At 38.0% G+C, this 14504-nt stretch overlaps 1 protein-coding gene and 1 non-coding gene across 2 annotated transcripts; one reads left to right on the forward strand and one right to left on the reverse strand.

Annotated features, from left to right (window-relative positions):
- Nucleotides 1-1695: 1695 nt before the first annotated feature.
- Nucleotides 1696-3782, reverse strand: LOC103322562 (large ribosomal subunit protein uL10z). Its single transcript, XM_008224485.2, has 5 exons — nucleotides 3263-3782; nucleotides 3117-3185; nucleotides 2559-2657; nucleotides 2079-2471; nucleotides 1696-1977 (listed from the first exon to the last, which is right to left on the reverse strand). The coding sequence occupies exons 1-5, from the start codon at nucleotides 3518-3520 to the stop codon at nucleotides 1837-1839; spliced, it is 960 nt and encodes a 319-aa protein (XP_008222707.1). The 5' UTR covers nucleotides 3521-3782; the 3' UTR covers nucleotides 1696-1836.
- Nucleotides 3783-3945: 163 nt separating this feature from the next.
- Nucleotides 3946-4018, forward strand: TRNAE-CUC (transfer RNA glutamic acid (anticodon CUC)). Its single transcript has one exon. It is a non-coding gene; the product is annotated as a tRNA-Glu (tRNA).
- The last annotated feature ends 10486 nt before the right edge of the window (nucleotides 4019-14504 follow it).

Below are 14504 nucleotides of genomic sequence, written 5' to 3' on the forward strand. Positions count from 1 at the left end.
CTTAGTCTCTCTTTCTCTCTCGTTCGCTCGACTTTACCGCTTGGCTCTCTCTCCTCCAAGACATATCTGGAGGTTCTAGGAAAAGGGTACTTCGGATTCAAAACAGGTTAGCAACCCCTCCCTTTATCGTAACCTTTTACTAATAATCAGTTTGGCCTGACTTGATTGCTTACATTCCTTTTTCGATGCTTGGAGTATAATTCAATTTTCTCTTTCTTTCCCAAAAATTGGTCGTTTTTTGTTTGCATCTGTTGGAGCCTACATATATAGTTCCATTTTTACCTAAAATATAATTATTTTTTTGTTGAATTTTGCAGAATTACCAGCATATATAAGTTCTTTGATGCTTACTTCTCTGACTTGTCCTGTGTTGTTTCTCTTCTATCTTTGATGGTAACTTTGATTTGTGTGATTGCATGTCATTTTTGGGTTTTGGGTTGTATATGTTTGCTATGCTAATCAGCATTCTAAAAAAAATTTGTGTCGCAGTTGGCTATAGGTAGTCAGTTCTTTCTTAATGTTTTTTTTTTTAAAGTGCTTCATGTTCATGTACCAAGTTACATATCTTCGGTGTTGCGTGCAGAGAATGTGGTATCAGAGGAAGGTGCTTATTATATATTGAATCATGGATAGTTCAAAGGAAGGTGTTTGTACAGATATATGATCTAAGGTCATTAACAAGGACAAAAGATCTCACTCCATGCCAAATGAGTAAGAGTTGGTTTGTTTGCAGAGTAAATGGGTACTATTTTACAGCAACTTCATTGCATTTGGAAGAGACCAAGAACGTACGTTTAATGCTAACAAGTAGGAGGTTGGAAAGCTATGGGTTCGGTTATCTATAGCTAAAGTTTGTAACCTTGCAAGAAAGTGGTTTGTATGCTATGCTCCAAAGGCTTTTGATGAATTATTTTCTATGGTAGATATTCATATTTGGTGTTGTGGTTTGTATGAGAATAACTTGGTAAATTTATGGACCAAAGTGTATGACACCATTGAAATAGTCCATTAAATGCAAATGAAAACCCAAAATTGTGAAAAGCAATGTACACAAACTATCACAGTTACAAGACTCAAAACTGTCATCTAAGATCCATCTAAACGATATTTTATTACTGAATTTGTCGACTCGAGTTTAACCAGACGACGAAACTCTAATAGATGACAGTTTTTACACTAGAACTGTCGTTTGAAAATTGTCGTCTAATGCCTTGCAAAAGACGACGTTCACTTATATAACGATTTTGCATCACACAAGATCCAAAAGTTCAGCCTCAAGAGCAGATCCCCATCCAATAGAAGCTGCAGGACAGCTCAATCAAAACCGATCGAACCAGTAGAATCACGAAAATAAAAACCTCCATAATAACCAGCACGCCCCAAAAAACCCCTAACATTTCCCCGTCAGGATTCAACTTGACCCAAGAAGTAGGAGGATTTCATTTTTCTTTTCCACCCAATGAATTAGACAAGCTTTTCTTTTTTACCCCATTTTTCTACAAGAAGAAGAAGGAGCTAGGTGAGACTGAACTGAAGAAAACAACCTAAAACGATATTTTTACATAACAAAAAGCTCACCTAAATAACGTTTGATGAACAAAGCTACACTATTAAAGACGGTAGTGTTTTCAGAGTTGAGACAACCCAGCAAAAACACATTACTGATAAACACCTCCACGGGTAAGATCAAGTGACTAAACTTTCAAAAATTAAAAATAGTCATACGAAAATAAAAAAATGTATCCAACAGAAGCCAAAACATAACATAGTTCCAGGGCAAAAATCTAAATCTGCGAAAACTTAACAACCTCAAAGTTTAACTATAATACTAACTACTTAATCATCAAACAAACTGAAACCAATATCTTCATCCGATTCCTCAGCAGGCTCCTCCTTTTTCTCTTCCACCTTGGCGGCAGCAGCTGGTGCAGCATCAGCAGCAACAGGGGCCACAGCAGCAGCAAACTTGCTAGGGTCCTGCATTTGCACTCCACAATTAATCACATGCACTAGCAATGGAATAGAAAATCAATCACACAAACAATCGAAAACAATCAGTTGGGAATATAGCACAGTACCTTCAAATACTCCTTGACCTTCTCTGCTTGTGGGAAGGTATACTCTGTGGCAAGAGACACTGCCAGCACATTCTTGTATGCGTTAAGGAACATGTGTGGGGCAGCTGCAAGCGTTGGGTAAGCAATGGCCAACGCCAATGAAGTGACCATGGAGACACCTAAAGCAAACTTCACCATGAGGTCATCCTCAGTCAGATCCAGAACCTCAGGGCTGAAGACAGAACCATTGTCATAAACGGTCTGGACAACAAGACCATAAGAGAATGGCCTAATTCCAAGCTTTGCAAGGAGGGCAGCCTCAGAAGACCCAACCTTGTCACCCTTCTTGATAAGTTCAACAGGGGTAATGATTTCAACAGTACCCTTATTAATCTTGGTTGGGATATTCAAGACCTGAAATACAAAACGTGCAAGTAAGAACTCCTGATCATCAACAGGAAAGTGAAAAAGTTACAATGGTGAAAGGATCTTATCACAGACCTGGAAGAAAGAGGTCTGAGACGGGTCCAACCCAGTGTTTCCGGGAGGGACAACGACATCAATTGGAGCAACTAAACCAACACGAGCGGGAGCTCCAACCTATTTAAATTCAGGAAAAACACAGCAAGAAGATTACACCCAGATGCCGTAAAACATACAAATAAAATGAATGGAAAACAATCAACGAAGTATCATGAAACATAACACACTTAAGCATGTAAACAAGCATGAGTCAATATATACAATTTGAGGCATACCCTAAACAAGACAAACAAACCACATGTATACTATGAACAAAACCATTCCATTTAGAACTCATTTCCTTCACTTAAGATTTACTCAAGTATAGTCTTGTTCTTATGGCTAAAACCCATTTGTATGGCTGATGAATACACTAAATCTAATACCAATTAAAGAGCTACACACCAAACTAGTGCGGATTCATTGTGTATTGTAAACAATTATAAATTATAAATCATCACATCTATAACCCACAAATATTAAGAAGAGCCTGAAATCGAACAAATACAATAATACACAGGAAGCGAAAGTTCGTACCTTGTACTTGGCAACCTCCTCGCTGACTTCCTTCAAATCACCCTTGGTGAAAATCAGACCCACATTGCCCTAATACACAAACCAACAAGAATCAACAAATGAACATTTAAAACGAAAGCAGCAAGAACAAACAGATAGAAGCTTACCACAAGAAGGGGGACGAGGTTCAGGTATACATTGTTTCCGGTCTTCTCAGCATGGATTCTGATTGACCTCTTCATCATAGTGTTCTTCCCCATCAGAACAATGGAGTCTCCACGCAGACCCTTGCGGATGTTCTGCAGCTGATTAGAGCCCACGTTGTCTGCAGCCACGATGAGGATCTGGCCATACTCATCGAGAAGCTGGCACAGCTTAGAGTCGTATGCGATCTTCTTCTCGGCCTTGGAGGGTTTTGGTGCCATTTCTGCTTTGGGATTGAGAGTATGCGTTTACTGAAAATAGGGGTTAGAGATTGACCAAAATCGAGGGCCAAGACGAGGCTAAGGCTCTATCAAGGCGGACAGCAACGGTGCCGTCCCTTTAACCTCTCTTTCTCGTGAGATTATAGGGTTAGGGAGACTGCTGAAGCGGCGTGTACTGAATTCTTCTCAGAGCAGTTGAGGGAAACCCTAACTTGGTTTGTTCTAATTTATAGAGCCCTCAAATGGCCCAAAATGGGCTGGCTCATTTTGAAACGGGCCAACCTGGGTTTAAAACAAGGAAATTTGAGGGTCAATAAAAAAGGCCCAAATGACATGAGAAACTCCATGCAAGCCTAAGAAACAAAATCACCAACGAACCAAACCATGCCATTGAAAATCATTTGTAGCCGAAAAGTTTAACAAGTTCCGTTGTAGTCTAGTTGGTCAGGATACTCGGCTCTCACCCGAGAGACCCGGGTTCAAATCCCGGCAACGGAAATGTATTTTGTTTTTTGTTTCAAAATTGTCTCCCAACTAAAGTTTTATATGGTTCATGTTTTTATTTTTATTTTTTATTATTTTAGATGCTCTTGATTTGGGGCTGCTAGGTATTGCTAATATATGTACATGTATAGGGTCTTTCTCCATTACGGAGTGTTTGGGTGCAGAGTCAATATGAAGTTCCACTATTGACCATCAGATCACTTCTACAATGTGAATTTAAAACATAACTACGAGAACTCATTGTCATATTCGATGGCAATACAAACGTTTTCTCTACATCTGAGCCAAAATTTATCCTTATGCTTTCATTTCATCCCTTGTCTTGCAATATCATAGGTGAGAAATGTTTTATACTTCAACATAATTTTACATGTTCGTTGTTTTATTTTACTTTATGATATATGGGTCTTTTCTATTTTCCTTATACAAAGTTTTCTCATTTTCTTTATGGTATGGGATTGCTTACTAAAAAGATTGGGTTTCGTTGGAAATAACAAATGTATGGGTTATTCTAATTTTTGTTATTTTTTGTTTTAATAGATGAAAATTTAGACATGGAAAGCCCAAATGAAGGACTTGGGACATATGAATTTATGGGAGATACTAATGAAAATGATTCAAACTTAGTTTTCAATCCTCATCAGCATGTACCAAAAATTGGGCAGGAGTTTGAATCACTTGAGAAGTGCAGTTTTGAAGATAAGAGAAGGAATGAAATACATAATTTCTAAATTTGTGGAGGGCCACAATCATGCTTTGACTTCCCCTCAAATGGTACATTTGTTGAGACCTCGTCACAAAATTTCTGAAGTTAATAAAGTATTGGCACAACAATTAGGTGATGTTAATATTCGATATACAAAGAAAGATACAAAGAAATTTAGTTCAAATAGGAGGGATTCAAAATATTGGATATACAAAGAAAGATTTGCACAAATATTGAGTGAGCAAGCAAAAAAATGAATTTTTTTTATATTTTTTATTTTATGATGAAGGCTGACGATGATGAAGTAGTCGTGTTGGCACTCACATATATAATAAAGGAAGGACAAGAGAAAGCAATGAATAAGAGTAAACGTCATTACCGTGGGTGTGGGGCCCACTGGCATACATATATATATATATATATATATATACTCCTCTTCTATTGAGGATCCCAAATAATTTTATTTGAAGCGCCCTTTAGGGTACCCTACAATTTTTTTTTCTAATGATTCAAACCATCGATTTTTTAGGTCTTCATTCATAGATCATCCTTACAAAAAATTAGACAAATTGGAAACCGTTTCGACATTCAATTGTGTCCTACAAAATCAATGAACACGGTGCTTCAAGAAAGTACTAAAATTTCAATAACTCAATTGAATGGTCAAATGATATCAGATTCAAGTGATTTTTTATAGAGATGATCTTTGAATGTGTATCTACAAAATAGACGATTTGGAGTAGTGAAATACAATCCGGAGTGGGCCCTACAAGGGGTGTTCCTCAAATAAGCTTATTTGAGAGATCCCTCAATGGAAGCTGTGTGTGTATATATATATATATTCCGTTTGTCTAATAGTCATCAATTGTTGAAATTTTTGATTTGGTTCTCATAATCTTCGATTTTTTATTATTATTATTTTTTTTTGAAAATGATACTTCATTAACAGAGGACAAACCCCCGAAAACAAGAACAAAGCATAGGGAAAGTCCCAGCCAGTAGGTAGGACAAACAAAAACAACCAACTACATAAACGAAGCAACCTGCAAAGAAGCAAATAATCAAAGAGGCCACCCACACTAAGGCTGCAACGTCTAACTTTGCAGAGTGCGAGCAAGCAACTAAGAAGAGGGGGGAGGGGAAGGGAGACCATCATTGTTGAGAAGATGCACCAGCGAAGATGGTGGCCTATTGACCCAAGTCATAGGGTTCATCCTCGCACTTGCCAGAGTCGCTATGTGATTTGCTACCTCATTAGCTGTTCCTGGACACCAAGCCCAACTAGTATCAACAAAATTTGGATGACCAAGCTGCTCCTTTATCTTACAGGGGAAATGATACAGCTCTCACTATCATCTCGAAATGTTTCCTTGCACTCCACGAATCACTTCTCTACAATCCATCTCAAACTGAACCTGACGAAATTGATGCTCAATAGGAAAGAAACACATTTCAATAGTAGCTAACGTTTCTGCTTCCAACGCCAAATTAGCCGAATAAGGACACACCTTGGCTGAATAAAAGATCCCAGATGATTTCTAGCAATTAAACCAATGCCACCTCGTTGAGAATTTGCATACCAGGTTACATCAATGTTTATTTTAATTTTCGAGGCAGAAGGGGGGCACCATGTATGAATTCTCTCTACTATAGGGGAGCGAAAAGCCCTCTAGTTACCACTACGTGAGCTTTTGCTCTAAAAAAAATCAGAGATAGCAGAAGAGGATGCAATCACAGTTGCCTTCTATGACCACCTTACAGCACAACTTCCATATATTACAGCAGGTGAAGGCCAAAGATGATGCAAATCGGGCTCTATCCACCTTGCCCAACCTATCACGAAAGAGAATATCATGAAACCACCTATTCAAAGTTGTGATTTCATTTCTGCATATTTGAATGTTTAGGCTACTACCAAACCAAACTGGAGCAACCATGGACAAAGAAGCAAGAAATGTTCCACAAATTCCACTTTAGAGTTGCAGAGGCTATAAGTAGGTGAATTAATGGATTTCCTTTTAAAAAGGCTCTCATTTGTTGCCAGACTATTCCTCAAAGCACACCAGAGGAAATTCTGAATCTTATGAGGACAATCAATTTTCCAAATGAGTTTCCACATCCCAGGATCAATGTAAGAGGAAGAAGAGGCGCCAACATGACCCCTTTAGTGGAGCGCCCATGCAGCCAATGATAACCTGACTTTACAATGTACTTCCCGATTTCTCCCACGGCTAAATCAATCTACAACTAACAGTAAGAATGACCCAATCGGGACCCTCACAATAGTCGCAACTTCCTCTTCGCTTATCAACCTCCTAATAGAATCCAAATTCCAGGTGCCAGTAGACATGTCCATTACAGAAGCAACTTTTAAATTTGGATTAAAATCAGAAAGGGATGTACAATGGGGATGCAAATTTGGAAGAGACGGGACCCAATGATCAATCCACACCCTAGTTTTCGACCTATCCACAATCTGTCACTGAGCACCATTAAGAACGAGGTCACGAGCATCAAGCAAACTCGACCAAGCCCAAGAAGCTCAGCTGCCCTGAAGTTGGAATGGGGAAAATATCTACTCTTAAGAATTTTTAACCATCACACATCCAGTTCGGTGAGGAGATGCCAACATTGCTTGGCTATGAGGGAACAATTGAACTCTTGAAAGTTCCTGAAGCCAATTCCCCTATTCTACTTCGCTAAACTCAACTTCTCCCAACTAACCCAATGGATTTTCCTCTTCTGCTCCTTATGACCCCACCAGAAGTAGGCCATAATGGAATTAAACTCATTACACAAGGAATTAGGAATGTGAAAAATGCTTAAAATGCTCATGGGATAGGCCAGAATAGCCTGGACCACAACCTTCAACAAGACCTTTTACCTGCCTGCGAGAGTAGTCCTTGTTTCGAACCCTAGATTTTCTTGCAAATCCTTTCGTTGATGTACATTGGGGCATCTTTCTTTGCTCTTCCTTATAGAGTAGGAATACCAAGGTATTTTTCGGGATCTTCGACAGCTCCAATTCTTAGAGAGCTTATAATTTCTCTCATGATTGCTTCAAGGGGTATTTGGACTAAAGAACAAGCATGATTTTGAGAAGTTTACGAGCTGGCCAGAGGCTTCACAAAAATCATTAAGAAGATTGATAAGTTGGTCACAACAAGACTTGGTGGCTTTAAGGAACACCAACATATCATCAGCAAATAAGATGTGAGAAATTGAAGGACCTATATGGCCAAATTTAATGCCCTATAAAACATTGGAATCAACAACTTTGGATATCATTTGAGAGATGACATCACTTACAAAGAGAAATAGATATGGAAAGATAGGATCTCCTTGCCTAATACCTCTTGAAGGTTTGAACCGCCTCCTCGATTGACCTTTTTCATAATTGCAAAGGCTATAGATTTGACACATCCCATTACAAGACTTATCCATCTTTTCACAAAAACTCATCCTCCTCATCACCTCATCTAAAAATTCCCACTCCACCTTGCCATAGGCTTTATTCATATCCAGCTCAATTCTCATCTCAAAACTTTTCGTGGATTTACGGAGCTTCAAGTAGTGGAAAACCTCGTGGGCAATCAAGATATTATCCTGAATTAGTCCATTTGAGACAAAGGCATTCTATGATGGCGAAATGATGCAAGGAAGAATAGGCTTGAGACGGTTTGTAAGTACCTTTGAGAGGATTTTGTATGAATAGTTGCATATGTTGATTGGTCTGAAATGGGAAACACTCTCAGGCATAGGGACTTTTGGAATGAGGGTTATACTTGTATCATTGAGCCTTTGGAGATTAATAGCTCCAGCCATAAACCCATCTGCAGTCCCCAGAATCTCAGCATGAATCGTATTCCAATAATGTTGGTAAAATGTACCTTGAAAGCCATCCGGACCAGGGGCCTTTAAGGAGCCCATCTCGAACACTGCCTTCTTAACCTTCTCAAGCAAGATTGGCTGTATCAGCTCCAAATTCGACTGCAGAGTGACAACTTTCTCAATATAGTTTACAACATTTCCCCAACTTCGGGGACCACTAGAAGATAAAATATTTTTGAAATAATCTTCAATTGTTCTTCGCACCATTCTGTCACCATAAACCCACTAGCCATGATCATTAATAATTCTGAAAATTCTATTATGCCTCCTCCTTTGAACTGTAGTTTGATTGAAGAAAGAAGTATTTGCATCCCCAACCGTTAGCTAGTGAATCCGAGAGATTTGATGCCAGTATTGTTTCTCTTTCATCCTAATCTCATTTATCTATTGTTTGATTTGGCTCACCTTATCAATATTCTTATTCCAATCTTCTTGGAGACGACACAATTCCTCAGAGAGAATTTCAATTTGCCTACTATTATTCCTTTGGCTCGATCGGTTCCAGGCTTTAAGTTTTCCTCTACACCTACTGGTCTTGGCAATCCATTTCTGGAGATTACTCCCTTAAGTTTCCTCATTCCAACACCCATCCACAACGCCACGACATTCCTTGTTGTTAATCCAAGAAGCTTCAAACTTGAACATTTTCCTTCCCTTTGTAATAGCCAGGATAAGATTCAGGATTAAGAGGCAATGATCAGACCCAATTAGGGGCCGACGTAATCATAGAATTTGGCCGAAGGATTTGTCAAGCATTGTTCACTAAACCCCTAGCTCTGATATGAACATTTAGTCCTCATCTCAGTGGGCAACTACTCAAGATCTAATTTCTTCGTGGTGTCTCGTCTTAGAGATCTTGCGTGTTTGGAGGGCTTGTCTAAAGAGATTGGTACCCAAAGTTTTGAGCTTTCATTTGTCTTAATGGCAACTACCCCCTACAGATCTAGTTTTGAAAATCCCTTTTCAATTCGGAACTTATCCCCCCCAGCAACCTCATTTAACTCTACCATTTTTAAGAACCTCACCAACCAAGATCTGAGTTTGTTTAAATGGGCCACAAAATCAACCAAAATTCCTTGTATTATCGAAATCTTGGAGCAATCAGAATTGTTTGTTCTTGTAGTTTACTTCCTATTTGTCCAAGTGTTCAAATCCTTTCTTCACTTTCAAACTTTCAAACTTTCTTCACTTACGAAAGCGGTTTCATCCCTTGACAAAAACAAACTACCTATCTCAAAAATAAACAATCGTCACTCATTACCTTAGCACTTCGTCCCACTGTGTCATGGTACCAGATAGCTTATCTAACCCATGAAGATCTTGTGATACACCTGGAAGAGTCTCTTGGGATAAATACCTTTGATGATGGCCTCAAACTTATAGGTGTAGTGGTAGCAGATAAAATGCCCAATAAAGGAGCTATTAAGAGCATACTGCTACAGGCATGGCATAATTATGGTGAAGCCAAGGTATGATGGGTTCATAATAATATATTTGCTATTACTATCAAAGATGAAGAGACGGCCAGTAGTTGGTGGACAATGGCCCCTAACAAGTGATGAAAAAATGTTTCTCTATGAGGCGTTGGCTTTCGGCTTTAGCGATTGAAGAAATCAGGGTTGAGCAAGTGGTGTTTTGGGTGCAAGTGAGAGGGATACCCTTCAATCTATGTGATGAGGACAACATGTTCAATATAAGGGATAAGATTGGAGATGCTTTCATAGTTGTACTTGTTCTTTTGGTATAGCTATATTGTAGGGTGTTTTGAGAATTTTTCGTCGTAGGAATTTTCTCAAGACACCCACGCCTTGCTGGTGGTGCATAGGCCACTGTGTGTCAGCCCATTGTGTTTTAAGATAGTCCACATGTCATTCAAAGCACGACTGTATGCTCGGATTTGGAATTGGTTACCATTTGACAGTCGAACGGATATTGCACCTATTATGCGATATCTGTGTTTGATAGGTTTGGACCGTTTGATCGGTTCCAATTTCAAATATGTTGTTCTATGTACCTCTTGGATCACGTAGAAATTTTCGGATTGGAAATCAGCAGTCGTGGGCCTTGTGGGCCCGATTGACCAATTTGGAAAGTTTGACCAAAAAGTTGACCTTGAGTTTTCCGAAGTCGCCGTTCAAAAAGCGTTAGTTTGGCTCTAGAAACTCCCCGTTAGTCCTACACACACACTTTGAGTCCAGGGAAAGTTAGGAGTTTGTTTCAAAGTTCTCGTTCGAAGTGTTTTATTTAATTAAGTCTTCGTGTTCTTCAAAATAGGTACTTGAGCTCCACATGCTCAACAGGTAGGACCCTCTCAAGGTTAAACAATTTTGGATTATGTGTGAGTGGACTTTGTTTTTAAATTATCATTATTTTCAAAAATGGAATGTCATGCATATAAATATATATTTTATTTTTTTAATTATTTAGACTATGGAGTTATTATATTGTCATAACTTTGGTTTTGTATCGTTTGTGGGAGTTGGGTATCTTTATATATATATATATATATATATATATTTGGGTATTGGGTTATGTACGCTATTATTGTCTGGATGTCTATGTATATGGGATTGGGTACATTGGAATATTTGGAATTTGGGATATGGTCATGGTATATGAGTTAGGATGTGGAATATGATATATTGGAGTGTTGATAGCACCACCTAATGTACCTCCTTTACACTTGGATACTTGGATATGTTGGAACCCGAGCACTCTTGATGGGGTGTTACTGTAGGCCTTTAATAGGCAATCTGTGCTCGTAGGACTTAGTTCAACTGCACAAGTATTAAGGATTATGATGTGCGTGTCTGGGAGCCCAGTCCCTTAGTTGGACGACTCGTTCCTTAGCCACATGGTTATTGAGGATTCTTTCATGTGGTCTAATCAGACAATCCCTTGGTTTGATTGTTTCCTCGGTACAAGGGATTGTTTCCTCGGTACAAGTTTGGTAGAGGTCATACCTATATGTGTAGATATATATATACAATTTTATTCTTATTTACTGGTGAGGATTCTTCCTCGCTTGCTGTGCCTATGGGCATGCATTTTGGAAAAGAGTGGTCTGGTAAAGAAAAAAGGTAGAGTTAAGTTTGGGTATTACTATGCTATATCGGGATTATGGGATACCTTGCTTTTAAAGCCAATTATGTATATACATGGTTTCCGTTGCATGTTTTGGCATCGCTTTCCAAAACTGTGGTGGTTAGTATGTTTGTTTTCACTTATGTAAAAACTTTATTTTTGTCCGCTCACAATTTTTTGTTTTGCACCCCCCATGTAGTAGCTTGACTTCATCCAAACAACTAGGCCGAGCCTTTCTCTTCTCGTGCCTCGACTTAATTGTAGGACACTTGTTGTCCATTTCCTTTGAAACTTTTACTTTGATTGTTTAACTGGAGATTCTTAGACTGCTCTGATATTGCTTGTGTAGGGCTGAATTTAAGTCTGGAGGCCTATTTTGTAATTTGTGTGCTATTACATTGTGCATGCTAGCAATTGGACTATTATCTATGTTGTTTTTCATTAGAGAAAATTTTCGTAAAGTTCATTTTTTAGGAGAGACTTTGTTGAATTTTCGGTAGGAGTCTCGACCCGTTTTTCTTTGTTTCGGAGAAGATGATGTTTTTAGTAAGTGGGCCCGACATCGGTTAGATGTAGGAAAAACTGCATGGTTCATCACGTATTTCGAGAAATTTGGGGCGGGTCCTGTCATCTTTATCAATTATAAGAACTTGTGAGAAAGAGTATTTGAGAATCTAAAGAAACCATTGATGGATCAAAACTGGATGAACTTATTGCATGATATGTTTGATGTAGAACAAATTGCGGAGTATTTAAATAGCATTTGAAAATCTAAACAAACCATTGATGTGTTAAATATGATAATTCGAATCCAAATTCGATATGGTATTGCATTAGGCTAATTTAATCCAAATCCAATTTGTTTACAATCCAAATTCGAATTAGGCCAGTTGAATCCAAATTCATGAAGTTAATAGTTTTGTTTCCCATCTCACTATGCTAAGGAAGTCAATTATTTTTCCTTTTGTGTAGAGAAAATAATTACTTAACTTTTTTGTATTATCCAAGAACTTCCTCCATATTTAGTCAGCCCAAAAAACAAAAAGAGCGGGGGGAGGGGGGAAACACGCCCAAAAATGATGATGAAAGTGATGGTGACAATGATGGATACTGATGAAAGTGATAGTGACAATGATGGAAATGATGTGGCCAGTATGAAGCAAGATGATGATATGCATCATTTAATAGAAGAAGCTTGCCCACAAGATCCAAATGGAGACTCACACAAGTTTTACAAATTGTTAAAAGAGGCAAAACAACCATTTTACACTATTTGTGAGTCGTATTCTAATTTTTCTTTTGTTGTGAACCTGATGCATATCAAAGGTACCGGTACTATGAGCAACAAAGCATTTGGTATTTTGCTAACGTTGTTGAAAAATGCATTTCCTTTTTGTGAGAAGTTACCTACAACCACCAACGATGCAAAGAAATTTATTTCAGATTTGGGTATTCATTATAATAAAATAGATGCATGCAATAATGATTGCATCATTTATTATAAGGAGCATGAAAATACAACACAGTGTCCTACATGTAAGCTTTCGAGATGGAAGAGACATGGAAAAGGTAGCAAAAAGAAAGATAAAATGGTTCTATGAAAGGTGCTTAGATATTTTCCACTCACACCGAGACTTCAATGATTATTCATGTCATCCAAGACGGATGTAGATATGAGATGGTATTTTAATGATCGTGTAAAAGATGGAGTGTTGAGGCATCCGACAGATTCTGAGGCTTAGAAATCGTTCGATCAAATTCATGAGTCATTTGGTATGTAACCTCGAAATGCAAGACTTGGTTTGTTAACATATGGATTTAACCCTTTTGGGAACATGAATCTGCACTATAATATTTGGCCAAATCTCATATACCCATATAACCTTTCTTTGTGGATGTGTATAAAGGAGCCTCATATTTTCATGACTTCACTTATTCCTAGATCCAAGGGTCCATGTCATGACATTGATGTATACATAAGGCCGTTGATAGACGAGTTGCGAACATTGTGAGAAATTGGTGTTGAAATGTATGATATATATGTAAAGCAGAATTTTTAGATGAGAGCTGCACTTCTTTGGACTATCAATGATTATCCAGCATATGCATACATGTCAGGTTGGAGTACGTCTGGGAAATCGGCATACCCATATTGTGCATTTGATACTTCACATCGTCAATTATCTCATGAGTCTAAAACATATTATTTGGGTCATAGACAATTTTTACCGTCTGACCACGTATGGCGTAATCAACAATGCCAATTTGATAATACAAGGGAAAGAAGACTTGCACCCAAGAGACCATCTGGTGATGATGTGATAAATGAATTTAGTGAATTAAGATAAATAACACATGGCAAGGATGAAAAAAAAAACATACAATACATGGGTTTGGAAAAGATCATAATTGGAAAAAATATTCGATACTTTTCCAATTTCTTTACTGGAAAACACTTTTGGTGAGTCACAATTTAGATGTCATGCACATTGAGAAAAATGTATTTGAGAATGTGATTGGCACAATGATGAGCATTGATGGAAAGACAAAAGATTCTTTAAATGCTCGTCTTGATCTTCAAGAAATAGGTATAAGACAGAGGTATCATCCAGAAGAAGGAGATGATGGTATGCTCTATTTTATCCCAGACAATTATATATTGTCAAATGATGATAACAAAACTTTATGTCAATGGTTAATGGCGTTGAAAGTTAAAGATGAATACTCTGAAAATTTGTCTTGATGTGTGAATGCTTCAAAACGTAATATTTATTGCCCAAAGATGTAAGTGAGTCTTTA

Source organism: Prunus mume, linkage group LG2, assembly GCF_029339155.1.
Source record: "Prunus mume cultivar Tortuosa linkage group LG2, ASM2933915v1, whole genome shotgun sequence".
Classification (NCBI taxonomy): domain Eukaryota; kingdom Viridiplantae; phylum Streptophyta; class Magnoliopsida; order Rosales; family Rosaceae; genus Prunus; species Prunus mume.